This window comes from Borostomias antarcticus (assembly GCF_949987555.1).
Source record: "Borostomias antarcticus genome assembly, chromosome: 10".
NCBI classification, from domain to species: domain Eukaryota; kingdom Metazoa; phylum Chordata; class Actinopteri; order Stomiiformes; family Stomiidae; genus Borostomias; species Borostomias antarcticus.
The window spans coordinates 24471969-24493742 of record NC_140243.1 but is presented as its reverse complement, the minus strand read 5'-3'; the positions used below and the strand labels follow the sequence as shown (position 1 = coordinate 24493742).

Genomic DNA, 21774 nt, shown 5'->3' with positions numbered 1-21774 from the left:
TCTCAAAACTCCTCCAACACACCTGTGAAGGAGATGCTGGACCACTCTCCCTTGATCACGTCCTCTAGTTTCTCTCTCAGCTCAGAGACAGCCTTAGTCACATCACTGAAGAACTGAAGAGAAGGAACAGAGACGCTGGGGATGTCTGAAGATACACTGGGACTGGAAACAGACTGGTAACTCTGGAGAGAGAGAGAGAGAGAGAGAGAGAGAGAGAGAGAGAGAGAGAGAAAGAGAGAGGGAGAGAGAGAGAGAAAGAGAGAGATAGGAAACACATACCGAGTGTACAGAATACGCTTGCCTAATCAATAGACCAAACCAGTTGATGTTCACATGTCAGGTACCAGGAGAGTCCAGCTACTGTACCTGGAGGAAGTGGATGTGGTCTTCTGTGTGTGAGAGCAGCTCCAGCTCCGCGTCTCTCCTCCTCAGCTCAGCTATCTCCTGCTCCAGTCTCTCCACCAGTCCTTCAGCCTCACTCACTGCTGCCCTCTGCTGGGCTCTGATCAGCTCCTTCACCTCAGAGCGCCTTCTCTCAATGGAGCAGATCAGCTCAGTGAAGATCCTCTCACTGTCCTGCTCTGCTGCCTGGCCAGAGCGCTGGACAAAGAAAGAAAGAAAGAAAGAAAGAAAGAAAGAAAGAAAGAAAGAAAGAAAGAAAGAAAGAAAGAAAGAAAGAAAGAAAGAAAGAGTTCAACTGAAACTAATAATCATGAATGTGACAGTTATAACTGTCCTACAGGTAACTCCTAGCCTCATAAGTAAGTAAGTAAGTAAGTAAGTAAGTAAGTAAACTTTATTTATATAGCGCCTTTCACAGCACGAATGCACAAAGCGCTTCACAATACAAATAACACATAAAAAGGAAGAAAGAGCGACATACAAAATACAATACGACATACAAAATACAATACCAGGGGAGGGGAGGGGGGAGGGAATTACCATACAGGCAGCCAGCCTCGACAAGCAGCCATACAATCAGGCGCGGCCAATAGCCTGACAGCACTGTACTGTAATGGGAGGGAAAGGGGGGGGGGGGGGGTGAAAGGTGGGGGGATGGGGTGAGGGAGGGCAGGGGAGGGGAGGGGGTGGGGTGCGTGTGATGTGCGTGTTTGTGTGTGTGTGTGTGTTTCTGAGTCCATGAGTTGAGTCCATGTGTGTGTGTGTGTATGCCTGAAGGCCTCTGGCTGTGGAGACGTAATCTCCGGAATGTCTTAGCTATAACACAGCAGGTTGCTATGGAGACGCCCTCGATCAGTCTCAAGACCAAAAGTCAACAAGAGGTGTCCATGGGGAGGGAAGGGAGGAGGGGGGGGGGTGCAGAGCCTCTTTAGCCTGTGAATCTTCAGGGGAGTTTGGGCGAAACGGCCTTGACGGCCGGGTGGGAGGCAGAAAGTTGATTAGATTAGGGAGAAGAACAACAGATGGTCATTCCTCTCTGTAACGGGTCTCTCTATCGAGCCTGGTCCTCAGATCTGTAACGGGTCTCTCTATCGAGCTTGGTCTTGCATAGCCGTGAGTTTCTCCAACACGGTATCAATATTACCACCATCCTGATCTGCGGAGGAAAACTGAAAGAGAGCTGGTGAGTTCAGGATGGTTTCACAAGGCCAGGTATCTCCCTCCACCATAGCTAGAGTAGCTGACATCCTGATGCTGACCTGGAGAGACTCCACAGCCTGCTGGACCTCCTTCAGCTCCTTCTCTCTCTCCTGGACTCTCTGCTGGACTTTCTGCTGACTCAGACCCAGCTTGCTCTGGAGATAAACACACAAATTACAACAAAACATCTGTCAAATTATCATTTCAGTATTTTGGGTTGATATATTCCTATTTTTTAAATATATTTTAGCCGTAACCTATTCAGATCTCATGCACTGAAGACCTTTTATCCCCTTCAAAAAAACATGGATGAAAAACAACCCTGTTTCTGTCATCTTGATTCAATGTTCATTCCAATTAACCTAAATCAAATCAAATCAAACTTCATTTGTATAGCGCACTTCATACACAGAGGCAACACAATGTGCTTTCTGACCTGGTCAGGTCTTACCTGTTTCTCTGCCCTCTCGGCTGTGGCTGACACCGTATCATGGCCTTTATGTGCATCCATGGTACACAGATAACAGATACACTGCTGGTCTGTCCGACAGAAGACATCCAGCAGCTTGTTGTGACTCGAGCAGATCCTCTCCTGCAGTTCACACGTGGCTTTGACCAACTTGTGCTTCTTCAGAACAGGAACCTGGTAGTGGGGATGGAGGTGAGTCTCACAGTAGGACACCAGACACACCAGACAGGACATGTGGGCGCTCCGCTTCCTGGTCCCGGTGCAGAGGTCACAGGTCACCAACTCTGACCCAGCTGGGCTGGTCAGCTCAGTGGGGGCGGCCCGGGCTCCTCCTGTCTCCTTCAGCTTCTCCACCACCTCAGCCAGCATGGAGTTCCTCATCAAGGCAGGCCTTGGAGTGAAGCTCTGTCTGCACTGGGGGCAGCTGTAGATTCCCTTCTGTTCATCCTGGTCCCAGCAGTCCTCGATACAGCTTCTACAGTAGCTGTGACCACACGGGAGGGTCACTGGAGCCTTGATCCTGTCCAGACAGACAGAACAGCAGAACTGGTCCTGGTCTAACAGAACTCCCTGCTGGTCCATGCTGGTGTGTCAGGGACACAGTCACTCAGAGAGAGTGAAGAGTTTGTGAGAGAGAAAAGAGAATGAGAGTGAGAGAGACGGAGAGAACACTTTAGTTTCTAGAGTGAGTACTGGGAGGAGCAAGGGATGGTTCTGCCAGGGGGCGTGGTTTAGAGAAAGAGAGAGAGAGAGAGAGAGAGAGAGAGAGAGATAAGAGAGAACATTTCTAATTGTTTTGTCCTTTGCTTGATATTTCTGACAAAAAATATCTACATAGTGATGATTGTTCATTTCAACTGAGGTCAGGTGTCTGCTGGAAGGGATTAACCCTTCACATATGAACTGTTGCAATATTAAATATCTTGTTCATGTTCTAAAGTACTGAATCCTTGTGTCCTGTGTGTATTCCTGCTCATCAACTCTAGTTTGATCGATGTAGAGAGCGTTTAGAAAGCAAGTGCACAGATTTATCAGAAGCAAAACAGTCAGAAAATGCACCAAATCTGATCTGTTGTACAGATAAAACTAGACAACATGTAAGAAAAGCATTGTGTAGGGTTGGCCGGTGTAATGTAGGCAGGAAAACAGACAACAACATGAGCTGCTAGCATGGTTTATTCACCATCATTTTTGCGGTACATTTTCACTTCACTTTCTGTATTATATTGTAGTATATTTTGACCAAAATAATCACAAGTTATATAGTGAATTTCAAATGCACACACATACTGGAGGGATGGAAAGCTACAGACAGGCCTAGGTTGTCTTTAAGACACTGGGGATTTTCCAGTGTGTGTTGCTGTGGCAGACTGGTACCACCTATATTTTACTAATAGCTTCTTATCTAAACTATATGACATTAAGTGCCTTTTAGAAAAATCCATATATTCACTATTGCCACCTATATGACATTTAGTGGCTTTTAGTAAAATCCATATATTCACTATTGCCACCTATATGACATTTAGTGGCTTTGAGTAAAATCCATATATTCACTATTGCCACCTATATGACATTTAGTGGCTTTTAGTAAAACCTATATATTCACTAGGCGTCAAGTTTCTGATTATAGGATTAGGTGTCTCACAGCAGAGCGCTGATTTTCAAAGGCTACTCACAAGCACACACACCGTCACACAAACAAGGCACACAGGATCTGTTTAACTGAGCCATTAAACTGTCTAACTTTAGACAAGGTAACGAAGAACAGGACAATTTTGGGTAACACCTCTTTTCGTATAACCAAGAGAGTGTTCTCTGTGTCAAGTAAGTTCATCCTAGACCATTGACGAGTGAACTCATCACAACTGCAGTGTGATTTTGATGCCAGAGATTAAATAAAAGTATTGAAACTGGCATCGATGGATCTGAGTCTTCTTCCTTACAGCCAGAAATGATCAAGAGACGACAACGTCACTCTCCCTTCATCACTCTCCCTTCTTTTTTTTCTCTCTTTCTCTCCCTGGCAGGTTAACAATTCCTGCATTCAACATCTTATCTCTCTCTTACCCAAAGCAGGACATCACAGAATAAATGTCTAATTAATATCTTATTAAATATCCTACTTTAAGCATTACCTACATACTCAAACAGTTGATACATGGATACATTCTCCAATCATTACATTGTCATTACTGTCTCACACGTATACATGGTTATATAATTGATCTTGACTAAGAACAGATACATGACTTATAAATTTCTACTTCTACTTTAAGGGATTACATTTCCAATAAATTATATTCACTCTAAACAGTGTTACTTGCTTGATTACACCTTTTCCTTTTAACATCTATTATTCGCAACCTCATACAGGAAAGTTCAGGCAGTTCATTCAACACTATCCCTTTGTTCCTTCTGATAAGCGCCAGACCCTGGCTAGAGAGGGGGGGGTTCCTTATCACCAGAGCTAGTCGGGCCCTTATCAGTTCCATGTGTGTGTGGACCATTCATTATTCATCCATCCATCCATCCATTTTTTTTAGAGGGATCCACTTATAATATTTATTACCACCTTTCCGGCCTGTCCCAGGTGCTTGGGCTGGATCTGCCCCCGTAGGCCTCTCGTCTCTCATGTCTGACTCTTGGGTCTAATGTTCCTCTCGTCTCTCATGTCTGACTCTTGGGTCTAATGTTCCTCTCTTCTCTCATGTCTGACTCTTGGGTCTAATGTTCCTCTCGTCTCTCATGTGTGACTCTTGGGTCTAATGTTCCTCTCGTCTCTCATGTCTGACTCTTGGGTCTAATATTCCAGCCCTTGGTGCACTTGACAGTCCCCCTCGTTCCTGACTGGTGGTCAGGATCACTACATACATTTCATCTCCTAGTGAGCATACATCAAATGAAAATCATTTGTATAACCTATATTAGTCCAAATAAAAACACAAAATAACCTTAAAAATGGACACGCCTGAAACGAGTACAGCAGAAGTCGTCGTCATCTACGTGATGAGTGAGTTCAAGTATGCGAGAAACAGAGATCACTTCTGACCTAAACTGTATTTCCCTATTCCTACGAGAACACACCAGCATGGCCCAGCAGGGAGGTCTTGGACCTTAGAAACAGACACACACACACACACACACACACACACACACACACACACAAACACACACACACACACACACAAATACACACACACACACATACATACATACAAAACTAGGAGAGATCAATGTAAAGATCTGTCTACATATCTACCCATCCCTCTCCCGATTACAGGTGAAGGTTATAAAGTTAATAGCTGCACTCTTAAATGGAAGGGAAAGGCCTACCATATGACATTAGGCCTACACCTGCAGCATAGGCCCGGTACTGCCTTTTTTGTGCGTGGCTGGAAGCCAGCGCACCTAGTATAGCGTTTGTCAGGTTATCACTCCCTCCCTCCCTCCCTCCCTCCCTCACTCCCTTACTCCTGACAATGTTGGCCTGCATCTCTCTGTTGATAAGAGGCAGTAGTCCCAGCACACCAAAATCAAGGACAACAAAATCAACTCTCCAATATCCACTTCACAAGTAGAGTAGTGGTCAGAGCATTGGACTCCCACCCGGGAGACCGGGGTTTAAGTCCCGCTGGGGATGACTTTATGGGACTATACCCCAAACCTCCACATGTTCATCCTTTCACTCCAACCTTTTTATCCCTTACCTTAATTCCACAAGTAGGGTAGTGGTCAGAGCACTGGACTCCCACGCGGGACATTCTCAGAAATTAACGTCTACTTACTTCACCACCTAAAGGGATGTGCATACAGCAGGTAATGACTTTTGTTCAGAAACAGAAGTTGAACCAATCGCAGCAAAATAACTAACGTTACAGGAATCATCAGTGTAACTGCTTTAGCCTCTGACCACTACCATTAATGTTATGGAAGCTGCTGCTAGTTGTTATGAACTCATGAGCTAGCTGGCTATCCCACTCTTAGTGTGCTGGATTAGCATTGGAAGCATTGGAACTGATGTGTCCAGGTGACAAGACCTATCTTAATTTATCAGACATTATTTCATGTCATTTCAATTCACAGCTATTCCAGTGGCATGACTAGCTTCCGTCCTACCAGTCCTGAAAAGAAACAAGCCAGCCACGCACATGAGCCAGGCTGGACCTGGCCTGGTTGTTGTAAGATGTTTTGTATGTTTTTTTTTGCCATAAACAAGAACGCAGTGATTCATAGTTTAACCAGAATCTATTACAAAATGTTTACACATAGTAATTATGATAGTGATAGGGTGCAGAGATGGAAGGGGAAAAACAACAGCCAAACAGAGAGAGAGAGAGAGAGAGAGAGAGAGATGGAAAGACGGAGAGAAGGATGAAAGGATGTAAGGTGGGGACGGGGAGGAAGGGAGGGAAAGAGTTTTAGTAATAAGAGCAAATTCCACACATTTTCATACAGTAATGAGATGTCTTTCAGTTTCATATGCCTTTATTTAATCTTTACTTCAGGATGAAATATAACAGCCACTTAGGTAACAGTAGGAGAGAAAACAACTAACCAATCATTTAAACAGCAGTCATGAACACCAACATTCATGAATACCTGATTCAGTCATTATACAGAGAAAAAAGACCACTTATACAGTATCAAAGTTCATCAACAATATCATCCTTTATAATAGATGTTTATAAATGAATCTAAGACAAAAGTATTATATACAATGATCAAGTTGAAATTACAATATTAAAGAACCAAAGTTCAACAATTATAAACAAATGATGGCACAAGATTTCCTTCTATTAGGCCTCCTGAAGTACAATGCTAGAACAATTATTAGTAATCAGCTGAAACTATAAAGACAAAATGACTGAGAAAACCGTGACTGCATTAAGGCATACAAACCCAGGATAGAGTGGCTGGGTGAATCTAGTCTGAACTCTGCTTCATGAGGTTGCAAACTTGAGCCAGAGGCAACGTTACGTTCCTCTCCTCTTCCCCTGCCCCCCCCCCCCCTCATCTCCTCCCCCCTACTCTCCCCCCATCCTCTCGAAGGATCCCCCTCCCTCTACCACAGTTTACTAATCTCTGCACAGTAATTATAACTACACAACCTAAACCCTGGATAGAGTGGCTGGGTGAATGTGGTCTGGACTTTGTGGAGGAGGGTCACTGTGTCAGAGACGCTGTAGAAGGACAGAGAACCTGCCTTGTGATCCAGGTACACTCCTACTCTGGAGGACTGAGGGCCTGATACATTAGTCTCAACATTATTATGAAATAACCTGTAACCATCGCTAGAGCACATTAAACACCAGGACTTGTTATTGTTACCAAACCAGGAGGAGTTGCTCTCTGTTCTGCTGATGTCTTTATATGAGACTGCTATGTGAACACAATTTCCCCATTCCACCTCCCAGTAACAGCGCCCAGACAGAGCCTCTCTACACAGCACCTGGAAGTAGATGGTGAATCTGTCTGGATGGTCAGGATATGACTGGATCTGCTTTGAACATGTCACCTTCCTGTTCTCCCCAGACAGAGAGAGGGTTTTGTATGCTGTGTTTGGGTCCAGAGTGAGCGGACAGGAATCTGGGAACAGAGCAGAGACCAGATCAGAGTTAATAACATGACCGTTCATCTGTCCCCCTTAAAGCTGGTATTGTTGATTTATCATTCAACATAGAGAGGTGGAGACTTCAGACACTCACAATGTAAGAAATGTGCTCTGGTCCTGAGCTCTGGAGGAGACAACACACCCACTAAAGAGACTTTACACACACACACACACACACACACACACACACACACACACACACACACACACACACACACACACACACACACACACACACACACACACACACACACACACACAGATGTGTTCAATGTGTTTCATTGTGAACCCCAAATATTTCCTCTGGTCACATTGTTTCTTATTGGACGAGACAGGATCACTTGTTGCTCTCCGTACTTTAGTGATATTTTTACAGAATCATTTTCTCAAAACTCCTCCAACACACCTGTGAAGGAGATGCTGGACCACTCTCCCTTGATCACGTCCTCTAGTTTCTCTCTCAGCTCAGAGACAGCCTTAGTCACATCACTGAAGAACTGAAGAGAAGGAACAGAGACGCTGGGGAGGTCTGAAGATACACTGGGACTGGAAACAGACTGGTAACTCTGGAGAGAGAGAGAGAGAGAGAGAGAGAGAGAGAGAGAGAGAGAGAGAGAAAGAGAGAGGGAGAGAGAGAGAGAAAGAGAGAGATAGGAAACACATACCGAGTGTACAGAATACGCTTGCCTAATCAATAGACCAAACCAGTTGATGTTCACATGTCAGGTACCAGGAGAGTCCAGCTACTGTACCTGGAGGAAGTGGATGTGGTCTTCTGTGTGTGAGAGCAGCTCCAGCTCCGCGTCTCTCCTCCTCAGCTCAGCTATCTCCTGCTCCAGTCTCTCCACCACTCCTTCAGCCTCACTCACTGCTGCCCTCTGCTGGGCTCTGATCTGCTCCTTCACCTCAGAGCGCCTTCTCTCAATGGAGCAGATCAGCTCAGTGAAGATCCTCTCACTGTCCTGCTCTGCTGCCTGGCCAGAGCGCTGGACAAAGAAAGAAAGAAAGAAAGAAAGAGTTCAACTGAAACTAATAATCATGAATGTGACAGTTATAACTGTCCTACAGGTAACTCCTAGCCTCATAAGTAAGTAAGTAAGTAAGTAAGTAAGTAAGTAAGTAAGTAAACTTTATTTATATAGTGCCTTTCACAGCACGAATGCACAAAGCGCTTCACAATACAAATAACAAATAAAAAGGAAGAAAGAGCGACATACAAAATACAATACGACATACAAAATACAATACCAGGGGAGGGGAGGGGGGAGGGAATTACCATACAGGCAGCCAGCCTCGACAAGCAGCCATACAATCAGGCGCGGCCAATAGCCTGACAGCACTGTACTGTAATGGGAGGGAAAGGGGGGGGGGGGGGGTGAAAGGTGGGGGGATGGGGTGAGGGAGGGCAGGGGAGGGGAGGGGGTGGGGTGCGTGTGATGTGCGTGTTTGTGTGTGTTTCTGAGTCCATGAGTTGAGTCCATGTGTGTGTGTGTGTATGCCTGAAGGCCTCTGGCTGTGGAGACGTAATCTCCGGAATGTCTTAGCTATAACACAGCAGGTTGCTATGGAGACGCCCTCGATCAGTCTCAAGACCAAAAGTCAACAAGAGGTGTCCATGGGGAGGGAAGGGAGGAGGGGGGGGGGGGTGCAGAGCCTCTTTAGCCTGTGAATCTTCAGGGGAGTTTGGGCGAAACGGCCTTGACGGCCGGGTGGGAGGCAGAAAGTTGATTAGATTAGGGAGAAGAACAACAGATGGTCATTCCTCTCTGTAACGGGTCTCTCTATCGAGCCTGGTCCTCAGATCTGTAACGGGTCTCTCTATCGAGCTTGGTCTTGCATAGCCGTGAGTTTCTCCAACACGGTTTCAATATTACCACCATCCTGATCTGCGGAGGAAAACTGAAAGAGAGCTGGTGAGTTCAGGATGGTTTCACAAGGCCAGGTATCTCCCTCCACCATAGCTAGAGTAGCTGACATCCTGATGCTGACCTGGAGAGACTCCACAGCCTGCTGGACCTCCTTCAGCTCCTTCTCTCTCTCCTGGACTCTCTGCTGGACTTTCTGCTGACTCAGACCCAGCTTGCTCTGGAGATAAACACACAAATTACAACAAAACATCTGTCAAATTATCATTTCAGTATTTTGGGTTGATATATTCCTATTTTTTAAATATATTTTAGCCGTAACCTATTCAGATCTCATGCACTGAAGACTTTTTATCCCCTTCAAAAAACATGGATGAAAAACAACCCTGTTTCTGTCATCTTGATTCAATGTTCATTCCAATTAACCTAAATCAAATCAAATCAAACTTCATTTGTATAGCGCACTTCATACACAGAGGCAACACAATGTGCTTTCTGACCTGGTCAGGTCTTACCTGTTTCTCTGCCCTCTCTGCTGTGGTTGACACCGTATCATGGCCTTTATGTGCATCCATGGTACACAGATAACAGATACACTGCTGGTCTGTCCGACAGAAGACATCCAGCAGCTTGTTGTGACTCGAGCAGATCCTCTCTTGCAGTTCACACGTGGCATTGACCAACTTGTGCTTCTTCAGAACAGGAACCTGGTAGTGGGGATGGAGGTGAGTCTCACAGTAGGACACCAGACACACCAGACAGGACATGTGGGCGCTCCGCTTCCTGGTCCCGGTGCAGAGGTCACAGGTCACCAACTCTGACCCAGCTGGGCTGGTCAGCTCAGAGGGGTCGGCCCGGGCTCCTCCTGTCTCCTTCAGCTTCTCCACCACCTCAGCCAGCATGGAGTTCCTCATCAAGGCAGGCCTTGGAGTGAAGCTCTGTCTGCACTGAGGGCAGCTGTAGATTCCCTTCTGTTCATCCTTGTCCCAGCAGTCCTCGATACAGCTGCTACAGTAGCTGTGACCACAGTGGAGGGTGACTGGATCCTTTAAGAGGTCCAGACAGACAGAACAGCAGAACTGGTCCTGGTCTAACAGAACTCCCTGCTGGGCCATGCTGGTGTGTCAGGGACACAGTCACTCACTCACAGACGCAGAGAGATAAGAGTTTGAGAGACAAAAAGAAAGAGAGCGAGAGAGACGGAGAGAACACTTTCGTTTCCTAGGAATAGAGAGTGAGTACTGGGAGGTGCAAGGGATTTCCTGGTTCTGCCAGGGGGCGTGGTTTAGAGAGAGAGAGAGAGAGAGAGAGAGAGAGAGAGAGAGAGAGAGAGAGAGAGAGAGAGAGAGAGAGAGAGAGAGAGAGAAAGGAGATTTCTAATTGTTTTGTCCTTTGCTTTATATTTCCAACAAAAAATATCTACATAGTGATGATTGTTCATTTCAACTGAGGTCAGGTGTCTGCTGGAAGGGATTAACCCTTCACATATGCACTGTTGCAATATTAAATATCTTGTTCATGTTCTAAAGTACTGAATCCCTGTGTCCTGTGTGTATTCCTGCTCATCAACTCTAGTTTGATCGATGTAGAGAGCGTTTAGAAAGCAAATGCACAGATTTATCAGAAGCAAAACAGTCAGAAAATGCACCAAACCTGATCTGTTGTACAGATAAAACTAGACGACATGTAAGAAAAGCATTGTGTAGGGTTGGCCGGTGTAATGTAGGCAGGAAAACAGAAAACAACATGAGCTGCTAGCATGGTTTATTCACCATCATTTTCGCGGTACATTTTCACTTAACTTTCTGTATTATATTCTAACATTACTCACAATGTGGAACAACCAATAGTCTGAACTTAGATTGCCACCTAGTGGCGTAACTGGATATAGAACTGCGTTGCGTTATGCCTTAATGCCAGTATTGTACAACACAACACATTTGTTTTCCATATTTAATGTTCATTTCCAATAGCATTAAGAAAGTACACCATAGAAAATATTCCAAATGTATCTATATTTATTGAAAATGTTTCACTTTGGGTTACGGACTATTAATCAGTAGGAACAGCCAACCAGCATTTAAATAGTCTTTGACCTTTGCCTATTTAAACTGTCTTTGAACTTTGACCTCACATGTCTGGTTTTGCTGTTCATCACGCTGGTTTACCACCCGTCCCATCCTCAGAAGATACTGGGAACTGATGGTGCTCTTCAATTCCCTCAACGTGCTTGTGCGCTGTGAATGGCATCTCTGAATCCCCGTGTACCCCTTCCTCCCTCCTCACGCCATGACATCTCCTCCCTTTGACGCACTGATATTACATTCATCCCCCTGTCTCCTCTTCCTCTCCTCTCCTCTCCTCTCCTCTCCTCTCCTCTCCTCTCCTCTCCTCTCCTCTCCTCTCCTCTCCTCTCCTCTCCTCTCCTCTCCTCTCCTCTCCTCTCCTCCTGTGATGGCTACACTCACAGCCACACAGCTGATTTGACTTGGTAACCCTCTGGCTCTTACATTACATTCATTTCTCTACAGCGAGTTAGTGGGGGATTGTGGGAAGTGTGGTTCTTAAAACGCAGTGCCGATTTTATCACGACCAGAGGGGCTGCCAAAGTGCCGAGTTATCTCATGTAGTTTTAAGTTGGTAACCTTCTGGCACTTACATTACATTCATTTCTCTTTTGTCCTTTATCTCAGGCACACCATGGTCGGACAAATAAATGACATTACAGGTTCTTCTGTCATACATCACACACATGTTCGTGTTCTGTGTACTGTGCTACATGATGTTCTTCATAGGCATTTTCACGGTGGACAAACGCATCCGGGTCGATCCCAACCAGAAGCCCTGGACAACTCGGAAGGTCCAGCAGCTGGTAAGAGAGAGGAGCAACGACTACAGGGCGGGCGACAGGGCTCACTACAGCACGGCCATAGCTAACCTGAAGAGGGGGGTCAGAGAGGCCAGAGCTAACCTGAAGAGGGGGGTCAGAGAGGTCAGAGCTAACCTGAAGAGGGGGGTCAGAGAGGTCAGAGCTAACCTGAAGAGGGGGGTCAGAGAGGTCAGAGCTAACCTGAAGAGGGGGGCCAGAGAGGTCAGAGCTAACCTGAAGAGGGGGGTCAGAGAGGTCAAGTCCGACTACAGGAGGAGGATCGAGGACCACCTGGACAGCACCAACACCAGGCAGGTGTGGCAGGGAGTCCAGCATCTCACCAACTAGAAGACCGACCTCGGAGCAGCCGAAGGTGACGCCTCGCTGGCAGAAGAGCTCAACCTCTTCTTTGCACGCTTTGAGGTAAAGCCACCAGAGGCCACACCCCACGCCATGCCCCACAGCGGCCCCGCCCCCACAACAGAGGAGCACCAGGGGAGGAGCGCGCTGCGGCCCGTGTCCCCGAGAAAGGCTGCTGGACCCGACGGCGTCCCCGGAGGTGTGCTGAAGGACTGCGTGGCTCAGCTGGCTGGAGTCTTCACAAGGATTTTCAACCGGTCCTCAGCCCAGTCCACGGTCCCACCCTGTCTGAAAACCTCCACTATCGTCCCCCTGCCCAAGAAACCCCACATCTCCGGCCAGAACCGCTACAGGCCAGTAGGACTCACACCAATGGTGATGAAATGCTTTGAAAAACTGGTCAGGGACTACATCACATCACTTCTCCCACGTAGCTTTGACCCCCACCAGTTTGCTTATAGGAAGAAGAGATCAACAGAGGACGCCGTAGCCACGGCCGTCCACGCAGCATTAGCCCACCTGGAGAAGCAGGGGAGCTACGTGTGGATGCTCTTCCTAGACTACAGCTCAGCGTTTAACACCATCCTCCCCCACAAACTCGTGGACAAACTGAGGGATCTGGGACTTCCACACTCCATCTGCATGTGGATCAGCAGCTCCCTGTCTGGCCGCAGCCAGAGGGTCAGAGTGGGCCTTCACACATCCACAACTCTCAGTATCAGTACTGGCGCACCACAGGGCTGCGTCCTGAGCCCCCTACTGAACACCCTCCACACACACGACTGCACCCCAGCTTACCACAGCAACACCATGGTAAAGTTTGCGGACGACACCACGGGGGTCGGGCTCATCTCAGGAGGGGATGAGTCCGCCTACAGGGACGAGGTGGAGCAGCTGTCAGCGTGGTGCAGAGAGAACAACCTGCTCCTCAACACCGCAAAGACCAAGGAGCTCATCATAGACTACAGGAAAAAGAAAAGGCACATTCCACCACTGACTATCAACGGGGACTGTGTGGAGAAGGTGACTGACGTCCTCTTCCTGGGAGTCCACATTGAGGAGGGCCTGACCTGGAGTGTGAACACCTCTGCTCTGCAGAAAAAGGCCCAGCAGAGACTGCACTTTCTGAGGGTGCTCAGGAGGAATAACATCTCAGAGAGAGACTGCTGGTGTCCTTCTACAGATGCTCCATAGAGAGCATACTGACATACTGCATCTGTGTGTGGTACTGAACACCAGCTGCACGGCGGCCCAGAGGAAAGCGCTCCAGAGGGTCTTCAACACGGCCGAGAAGATCGTGGGACGCCCTCTCCTCACACTGGGAGACATTCACAGTTCCCGCTGCCTGAAAAAAGCCCAGAACATCACTAAGGACACTTCTCACCCCGGACACACACTGCTTGAACTGTTGCCGTCAGGCAGGCGGTACAGATCATTCAAAACAAGAACAAACACACTCAAAAACGGTTTTTACCCAACAGCAATATCCACACTCAGTGCAGCAATAAAATGATCTGTGATTCAATACATTTCATGTGCAATATGGGAATGTGCAATGACAGAGAATGTATAGTTGCGTGTTTTTGTGTATGGTTGTGTGTGTCTTTTTGTTTGACTTGGCATATCTGTATTTATTTACTTATTTGGAGAGAGAGAGAGATGGAAAGACGGAGAGAAGGATGAAAGGATGTAAGGTGGGGATGGGGAGGAAGGGAGTGAAAGAGTTTTAGTAATAAGAGCAAATTCCACACATTTTCATACAGTAATGAGATGTCTTTCAGTTTCATATGCCTTTATTTAATCTTTACTTCAGGATGAAATATAACAGCCACTTAGGTAACAGTAGGAGAGAAAACAACTAACCAATCATTTAAACAGCAGTCATGAACACCATCACCATGATGATGATGATGATGTTGGTGAGGATGGTGATGATGATGATGGTGGTGAGGATGGTGATGACGATGATGTTGGTGAGGATGGTGATGATGATGATGTTGGTGAGGATGGTGATGACGATGATGGTGGTTGGTGACATTGCGGTGTTGGTGATGGGCGTACATTTTAATGTTTTATGTATGCTTGACGTGTGCTAAACAAATTCCGCTCTGGGGCAATAAAGGGTTCAATTCAATTCAATTCAATGTTATTGAAGCTGCTGCTAGTTGTTGTGAACTCATGAGCTAGCTCGCTTTCCCACTCTTATTGCGCTGGACAGAGAGAGAGCGAGAGAGAGAGAGAGAGAGAGAGGGGGTGGGGGGTTGAGAAAGAAGGAGAGAGAGAGAGAGAGAGAGAGAGAGAGAGAGAGAGAGGGGGGAGAGAGAGAGAGAGAGAGGGAGAGAGAGAGAGGGGTCGGGGGGTTGAGAGAGAAGGAGAGAGTGAGAGAGAGAGAGGGGTGGGGTTGAGAGAGAAGGAGAGAGAGAGAGAGAGGGGGGGAGAGAGAGAGAGAGAGAGAGAGAGAGATGGAAAGACGGAGAGAAGGATGAAAGGATGTAAGGTGGGGATGGGGAGGAAGGGAGGGAAAGAGTTTTAGTAATAAGAGCAAATTCCACACATTTTCATACAGTAATGAGATGTCTTTCAGTTTCATATGCCTTTATTTAATTTTTACTTCAGGATGAAATATAAACGCCACTTAGGTAACAGTAGGAGAGAAAACAACTAACCAATCATTTAAACAGCAGTCATGAACACCATCACCATGATGATGATGATGATGATGATGCGATGATGTTGGTGAGGATGGTGATGGTGATGATGATGATGGACACCAACATTCATGAATACCTGATTCAGTCATTATACAGAGAAAAAAGACCACTTATACAGTATCAAAGTTCATCAACAATATCATATTTTATAATAGATGTTTATAAATGAAATGATTGTATACAATGATCAAGTTGAAATTACAATATTAAAGAACCAAAGTTCAACAATTATAAACAAATGATGGTTGAAGATTTCCTTCTATTAGGCCTCCTGAAGTACAATGCTAGAACAATTATTAGTTATCAGCTGAATCTATAAAAACAAAATGACTGAGAAAACCATGACTGCATTAAGGCATACAAACCCAGGATAGAGTGGCTGGGTGAATCTAGTCTGAACACTGCTTCATGAGGTTGCAAACTTGAGCCAGAGGCAACGTTACGTTCCTCTCCTCTTCCCCTTCCCCCCCCCCCCTCATCTCCTCCCCCCTACTCTCCCCCCATCCTCTCGAAGGATCCCCCTCCCTCTACCACAGTTTACTAATCTCTGCACAGTTATTATAACTACCAAACCTAAACCCTGGATAGAGTGGCTGGGTGAATGTGGTCTGGACTTTGTGGAGGAGGGTCACTGTGTCAGAGACGCTGTAGAAGGACAGAGAACCTGCCTTGTGATCCAGGTACACTCCTACTCTGGAGGACTGAGGGCCTGATAGTTTAGTCCCAACATCATTATGAAATAACCTGTAACCATCGCTAGAGCACATTAAACACCAGGACTTGTTATTGAAACCAAACAAGGAGGAGTTGCGTTCTGTTCTGCTGATGTCTTTATATGAGACTGCTATGTGAACACCACCTCCCCATTCCACCTCCCAGTAACAGCGCCCAGACAGAGCCTCTCTACACAGCACCAGGGGGTGGCAGGTGAATCTGTCTGGATGGTCAGGATATGACTGGATCTGCTTTGAACATGTCACCTTCCTGTTCTCCCCAGACAGAGAGAGGTTTCTCTGTGCTGTGTTTGGGTCCAGAGTGAGCGGACAGGAATCTGGGAACAGAGCAGAGAATAGATCAGAGTTAATAACATGACCGTTCATCTGTCCCCCTTAAAGCTGGTATTGTTGATTTATCATTCAACAGAGAGAGGTGGAGACTTCACAGACTCACAATGTAAGAAATGTGCTCTGGTCCTGGGCTCTGGAGGAGACAACACACCCACTAAAGAGACTAAAGAGACACACACACACACACACACACACACACACACACACACACACACACACACACACACACACACACACACACACACACACACACACACACACACACACAGATGTGTTCAATGTGTTTCATTGTGAACCCAAAATCTTTCCTCTGGTCACATTGTTTCTTATTGGACGAGACAGGATCACTTGTTGCTCTCCGTACTTTAGTGATATTTTTACAGAATCATTTTCTCAAAACTCCTCCAACACACCTGTGAAGGAGATGCTGGACCACTCTCCCTTGATCACGTCCTCTAGTTTCTCTCTCAGCTCAGAGACAGCCTTAGTCACATCACTGAAGTACTGAAGAGAAGGGACAGAGACGCTGGGGAGGTCTGAAGATACACTGGGACTGGAAACAGACTGGTAACTCTGGAGAGAGAGAGAGAGAGAGAGAGAGAGAGAGAGAGAGAGAGAAAGAGAGAGGGAGAGAGAGAGAGAAAGAGAAAGAGAGAGATAGGCAACACATACCGAGTGTACACAATACGCTTGCCTAATCAATAGACCAAACCAGTTGATGTTCACATGTCAGGTACCAGGAGAGTCCAGCTACTGTACCTGGAGGAAGTGGATGTGGTCTTCTGTGTGTGAGAGCAGCTCCAGCTCCGCGTCTCTCCTCCTCAGCTCAGCTATCTCCTGCTCCAGTCTCTCCACCACTCCTTCAGCCTCACTCACTGCTGCCCTCTGCTGGGCTCTGATCAGCTCCTTCACCTCAGAGCGCCTTCTCTTAATGGAGCAGATCAGCTCAGTGAAGATCCTCTCACTGTCCTGCTCTGCTGCCTGGCCAGAGCGCTGGACAAAGAAAGACAGAAAGAAAGAAAGAAAGAAAGAAAGAAAGAAAGAAAGAAAGAAAGAAAGAAAGAAAGAAAGAAAGAAAGAAAGAGTTCAACTGAAACTAATAATCATGAATGTGACAGTTATAACTGTCCTACAGGTAACTCCTAGCCTCATAAGTAAGTAAGTAAGTAAGTAAGTAAACTTTATTTATATAGCGCCTTTCACAGCACGAATGCACAAAGCGCTTCACAATACAAATAACACATAAAAAGGAAGAAAGAGCGACATACAAAATACAATACGACATACAAAATACAATACCAGGGGAGGGGAGGGGGGAGGGAATTACCATACAGGCAGCCAGCCTCGACAAGCAGCCATACAATCAGGCGCGGCCAATAGCCTGACAGCACTGTACTGTAATGGGAGGGAAAGGGGGGGGGGGGGGTGAAAGGTGGGGGGATGGGGTGAGGGAGGGCAGGGGAGGGGAGGGGGTGGGGTGCGTGTGATGTGCGTGTTTGTGTGTGTGTGTGTGTTTCTGAGTCCATGAGTTGAGTCCATGTGTGTGTGTGTATGCCTGAAGGCCTCTGGCTGTGGAGACGTAATCTCCGGAATGTCTTAGCTATAACACAGCAGGTTGCTATGGAGACGCCCTCGATCAGTCTCAAGACCAAAAGTCAACAACAGGTGTCCATGGGGAGGGAAGGGAGGAGGGGGGGGGGGGTGCAGAGCCTCTTTAGCCTGTGAATCTTCAGGGGAGTTTGGGCGAAACGGCCTTGACGGCCGGGTGGGAGGCAGAAAGTTGATTAGATTAGGGAGAAGAACAACAGATGGTCATTCCTCTCTGTAACGGGTCTCTCTATCGAGCCTGGTCCTCAGATCTGTAACGGGTCTCTCTATCGAGCTTGGTCTTGCATAGCCGTGAGTTTCTCCAACACGGTATCAATATTACCACCATCCTGATCTGCGGAGGAAAACTGAAAGAGAGCTGGTGAGTTCAGGATGGTTTCACAAGGCCAGGTATCTCCCTCCACCATAGCTAGAGTAGCTGACATCCTGATGCTGACCTGGAGAGACTCCACAGCCTGCTGGACCTCCTTCAGCTCCTTCTCTCTCTCCTGGACTTTCTGCTGGACTTTCTGCTGACTCAGACCCAGCTTGCTCTGGAGATAAACACACAAATTACAACAAAACATCTGTCAAATTATTATTTCAGTATTTTGGGTTGATATATTCCTATTTTTTAAATATATTTTAGCCGTAACCTATTCAGATCTCATGCACTGAAGACCTTTTATCCCCTTCAAAAAACATGGATGAAAAACAACCCTGTTTCTGTCATCTTGATTCAATGTTCATTCCAATTAACCTAAATCAAATCAAATCAAATCAAACTTCATTTGTATAGCGCACTTCATACACAGAGGCAACACAATGTGCTTTCTGACCTGGTCAGGTCTTACCTGTTTCTCTGCCCTCTCGGCTGTGGCTGACACCGTATCATGGCCTTTATGTGCATCCATGGTACACAGATAACAGATACACTGCTGGTCTGTCCGACAGAAGACATCCAGCAGCTTTTTTGTGACTCGAGCAGATCCTCTCTTGCAGTTCACACGTGGCTTTGACCAGCTTGTGCTTCTTCAGAACAGGAACCTGGTAGTGGGGATGGAGGTGAGTCTCACAGTAGGACACCAGACACACCAGACAGGACATGTGGGCGCTCCGCTTCCTGGTCCCGGTGCAGAGGTCACAGGTCACCAACTCTGACCCAGCTGGGCTGGTCAGCTCAGAGGGGGTGGCCCGGGCTCCTCCTGTCTCCTTCAGCTTCTCCACCACCTCAGCCAGCATGGAGTTCCTCATCAAGGCAGGCCTTGGAGTGAAGCTCCGTCTGCACTGGGGGCAGCTGTAGATTCCCTTCTGTTCATCCTTGTCCCAGCAGTTCTCGATACAGCTGCTACAGTAGCTGTGACCACAGTGGAGGGCGACTGGATCCTTTAAGAGGTCCAGACAGACAGAACACTAGAACTGATCCTGGTCTAACAGAACTGGTGTGTGAGGGACACAGTCACTTACTCACAGACGCAGAGAGATAAGAGTTTGAGAGACAAAAAGAAAGAGAGCGAGAGAGACGGAGAGAACACTTTCGTTTTCTAGGAATAGAGAGTGAGTACTGGGAGGAGCAAGGGATTTCCTGGTTCTGCCAGGGGGCGTGGTTTAGAGAGACAGAGAGAGAGAGAGAGAGAGAGAGAGAAAGAGAGAGAAAAAAAGAAGAAAGGAGATTTGTAATTGTTTTGTCCTTTGCTTTATATTTCCAACAAAAAATATCTACATAGTGATGATTGTTCATTTCAACTGAGGTCAGGTGTCTGCTTGAAGGGATTAACCCTTCACATATGAACTGTTGCAATATTAAATATCTTGTTCATGTTCTAAAGTACTGAATCCCTGTGTCCTGTGTGTATTCCTGCTCATCAACTCTAGTTTGATCGATGTAGAGAGCGTTTAGAAAGCAAATGCAGATTTATCAGAAGCAAAACAGTCAGAAAATGCACCAAACCTGATCTGTTGTACAGATAAAACAAGACGACATGTAAGAAAAGCATTGTGTAGGGTTGGCCGGTGTAATGTAGGCAGGAAAACAGAAAACAACATGAGCTGCTAGCATGGTTTATTCACCATCATTTTCGCGGTACATTTTCACTTCACTTTCTGTATTATATTCTATCGTTACTCACAATGTGGAACAACCAATAGTCTGAACTTAGATTGCCACCTAGTGGCGTAACTGGATATAGAACTGCGTTGCGCTATGCCTTAATGCCAGTATTGTACAACACAACACATTTGTTTTTCATATTTAATGTTAATTTCCAATAGCATTAAGAAAGTACACCATAGAAAATATTCCACATGTATCTATATTTATTGAAAATGTTTCACTTTGGGTTACGGACTATTAATCAGTAGGAACAGCCAACCAGCATTTAAATAGTCTTTGACCTTTGCCTATTTAAACTGTCTTTGAACTTTGACCTCACATGTCTGGTTTCGCTGTTCATCACGCTGGTTTACCACCCGTCCCATCCTCAGAAGATACTGGGAACTGATGGTGCTCTTCAATTCCTTCAACGTGCTTATGCGCTGTGAATGGCATCTCTGAATCCCTGTGTACCCCTTCCTCCCTCCTCACGCCATGACATCTCCTCCCTTTGACGCACTGATATTAAATTCATCCCCCCGTCTCCTCTTCCTCTTCCTCTCCTCTCCTCTCCTCTCCTGTCCTCTCCTCTCCTCTCCTCTCCTCTCCTCTCCTCTCCTCTCCTCTCCTCTCCTCTCCTCTCCTCTCCTCTCCTCTCCTCTCCTCTCCTCTCCTCTCCTCTCCTCTCCTCTCCTCTCCTCCTGTGATGGCTACACTCACAGCCACACAGCTGATTTGACTTGGTAACCCTCTGGCTCTTACATTACATTCATTTCTCTACAGCGAGTTAGTGGGGGATTGTGGGAAGTGTGGTTCTTAAAACGCAGTGCCGATTTTATCACGACCAGAGGGGCTGCCAAAGTGCCGAGTTATCTCATGTAGTTTTAAGTTGGTAACCTTCTGGCACTTACATTACATTCATTTCTCTTTTGTCCTTTATCTCAGGCACACCATGGTCGGACAAATAAATGACATTACAGGTTCTTCTGTCATACATCACACACATGTTCGTGTTCTGTGTACTGTGCTACATGATGTTCTTCATAGGCATTTTCACGGTGGACAAAAGCATCCGGGTCGATCCCAACCAGAAGCCCTGGAAGACTCGGAAGGTCCAGCAGCTGGTAAGAGAGAGGAGCAACGCCTACAGGGCGGGCGACAGGGCTCACTACAGCACGGCCAGAGCTAACCTGAAGAGGGGGGTCAGAGAGGTCAGAGCTAACCTGAAGAGGGGGGTCAGAGAGGTCAGAGCTAACCTGAAGAGGGGGGTCAGAGAGGTCAGAGCTAACCTGAAGAGGGGGGTCAGAGAGGTCAGAGCTAACCTGAAGAGGGGGGTCAGAGAGGTCAAGTCCGACTACAGGAGGAGGATTGAGGACCACCTGGACAGCACCAACACCAGGCAGGTGTGGCAGAGAGTCCAGCATCTCACCAACTAGAAGACCGACCTCGGAGCAGCCGAAGGTGACGCCTCGCTGGCAGAAGAGCTCAACCTCTTCTTTGCACGCTTTGAGGTAAAGCCACCAGAGGCCACACCCCAC

At 46.7% G+C, this 21774-nt stretch overlaps 1 protein-coding gene and 1 pseudogene across 2 annotated transcripts; both read right to left on the bottom strand.

Annotated features, from left to right (window-relative positions):
* Positions 1-2: 2 nt before the first annotated feature.
* LOC311314323 (E3 ubiquitin-protein ligase TRIM47-like) lies at positions 3-2653 on the bottom strand (the record flags this gene model as incomplete). Its single annotated transcript, XM_084444661.1, has 4 exons — positions 3-182; positions 367-600; positions 1662-1757; positions 2054-2653. 4 exons carry the CDS (start codon positions 2651-2653, stop codon positions 3-5), a joined length of 1110 nt encoding a protein of 369 aa, XP_084300787.1.
* Positions 2654-7136: 4483 nt separating this feature from the next.
* On the bottom strand, positions 7137-20233 carry LOC311314322 (tripartite motif-containing protein 16-like; annotated as a pseudogene). The gene is made up of 12 exons (XR_014631353.1): positions 20215-20233; positions 18999-19583; positions 18603-18698; positions 13987-14124; positions 13812-13871; positions 13578-13651; positions 10066-10666; positions 9675-9770; positions 8438-8671; positions 8092-8251; positions 7780-7839; positions 7137-7660 (listed from the first exon to the last, which is right to left on the bottom strand). The product of XR_014631353.1 is annotated as a tripartite motif-containing protein 16-like (transcript).
* Positions 20234-21774: the final 1541 nt, after the last annotated feature.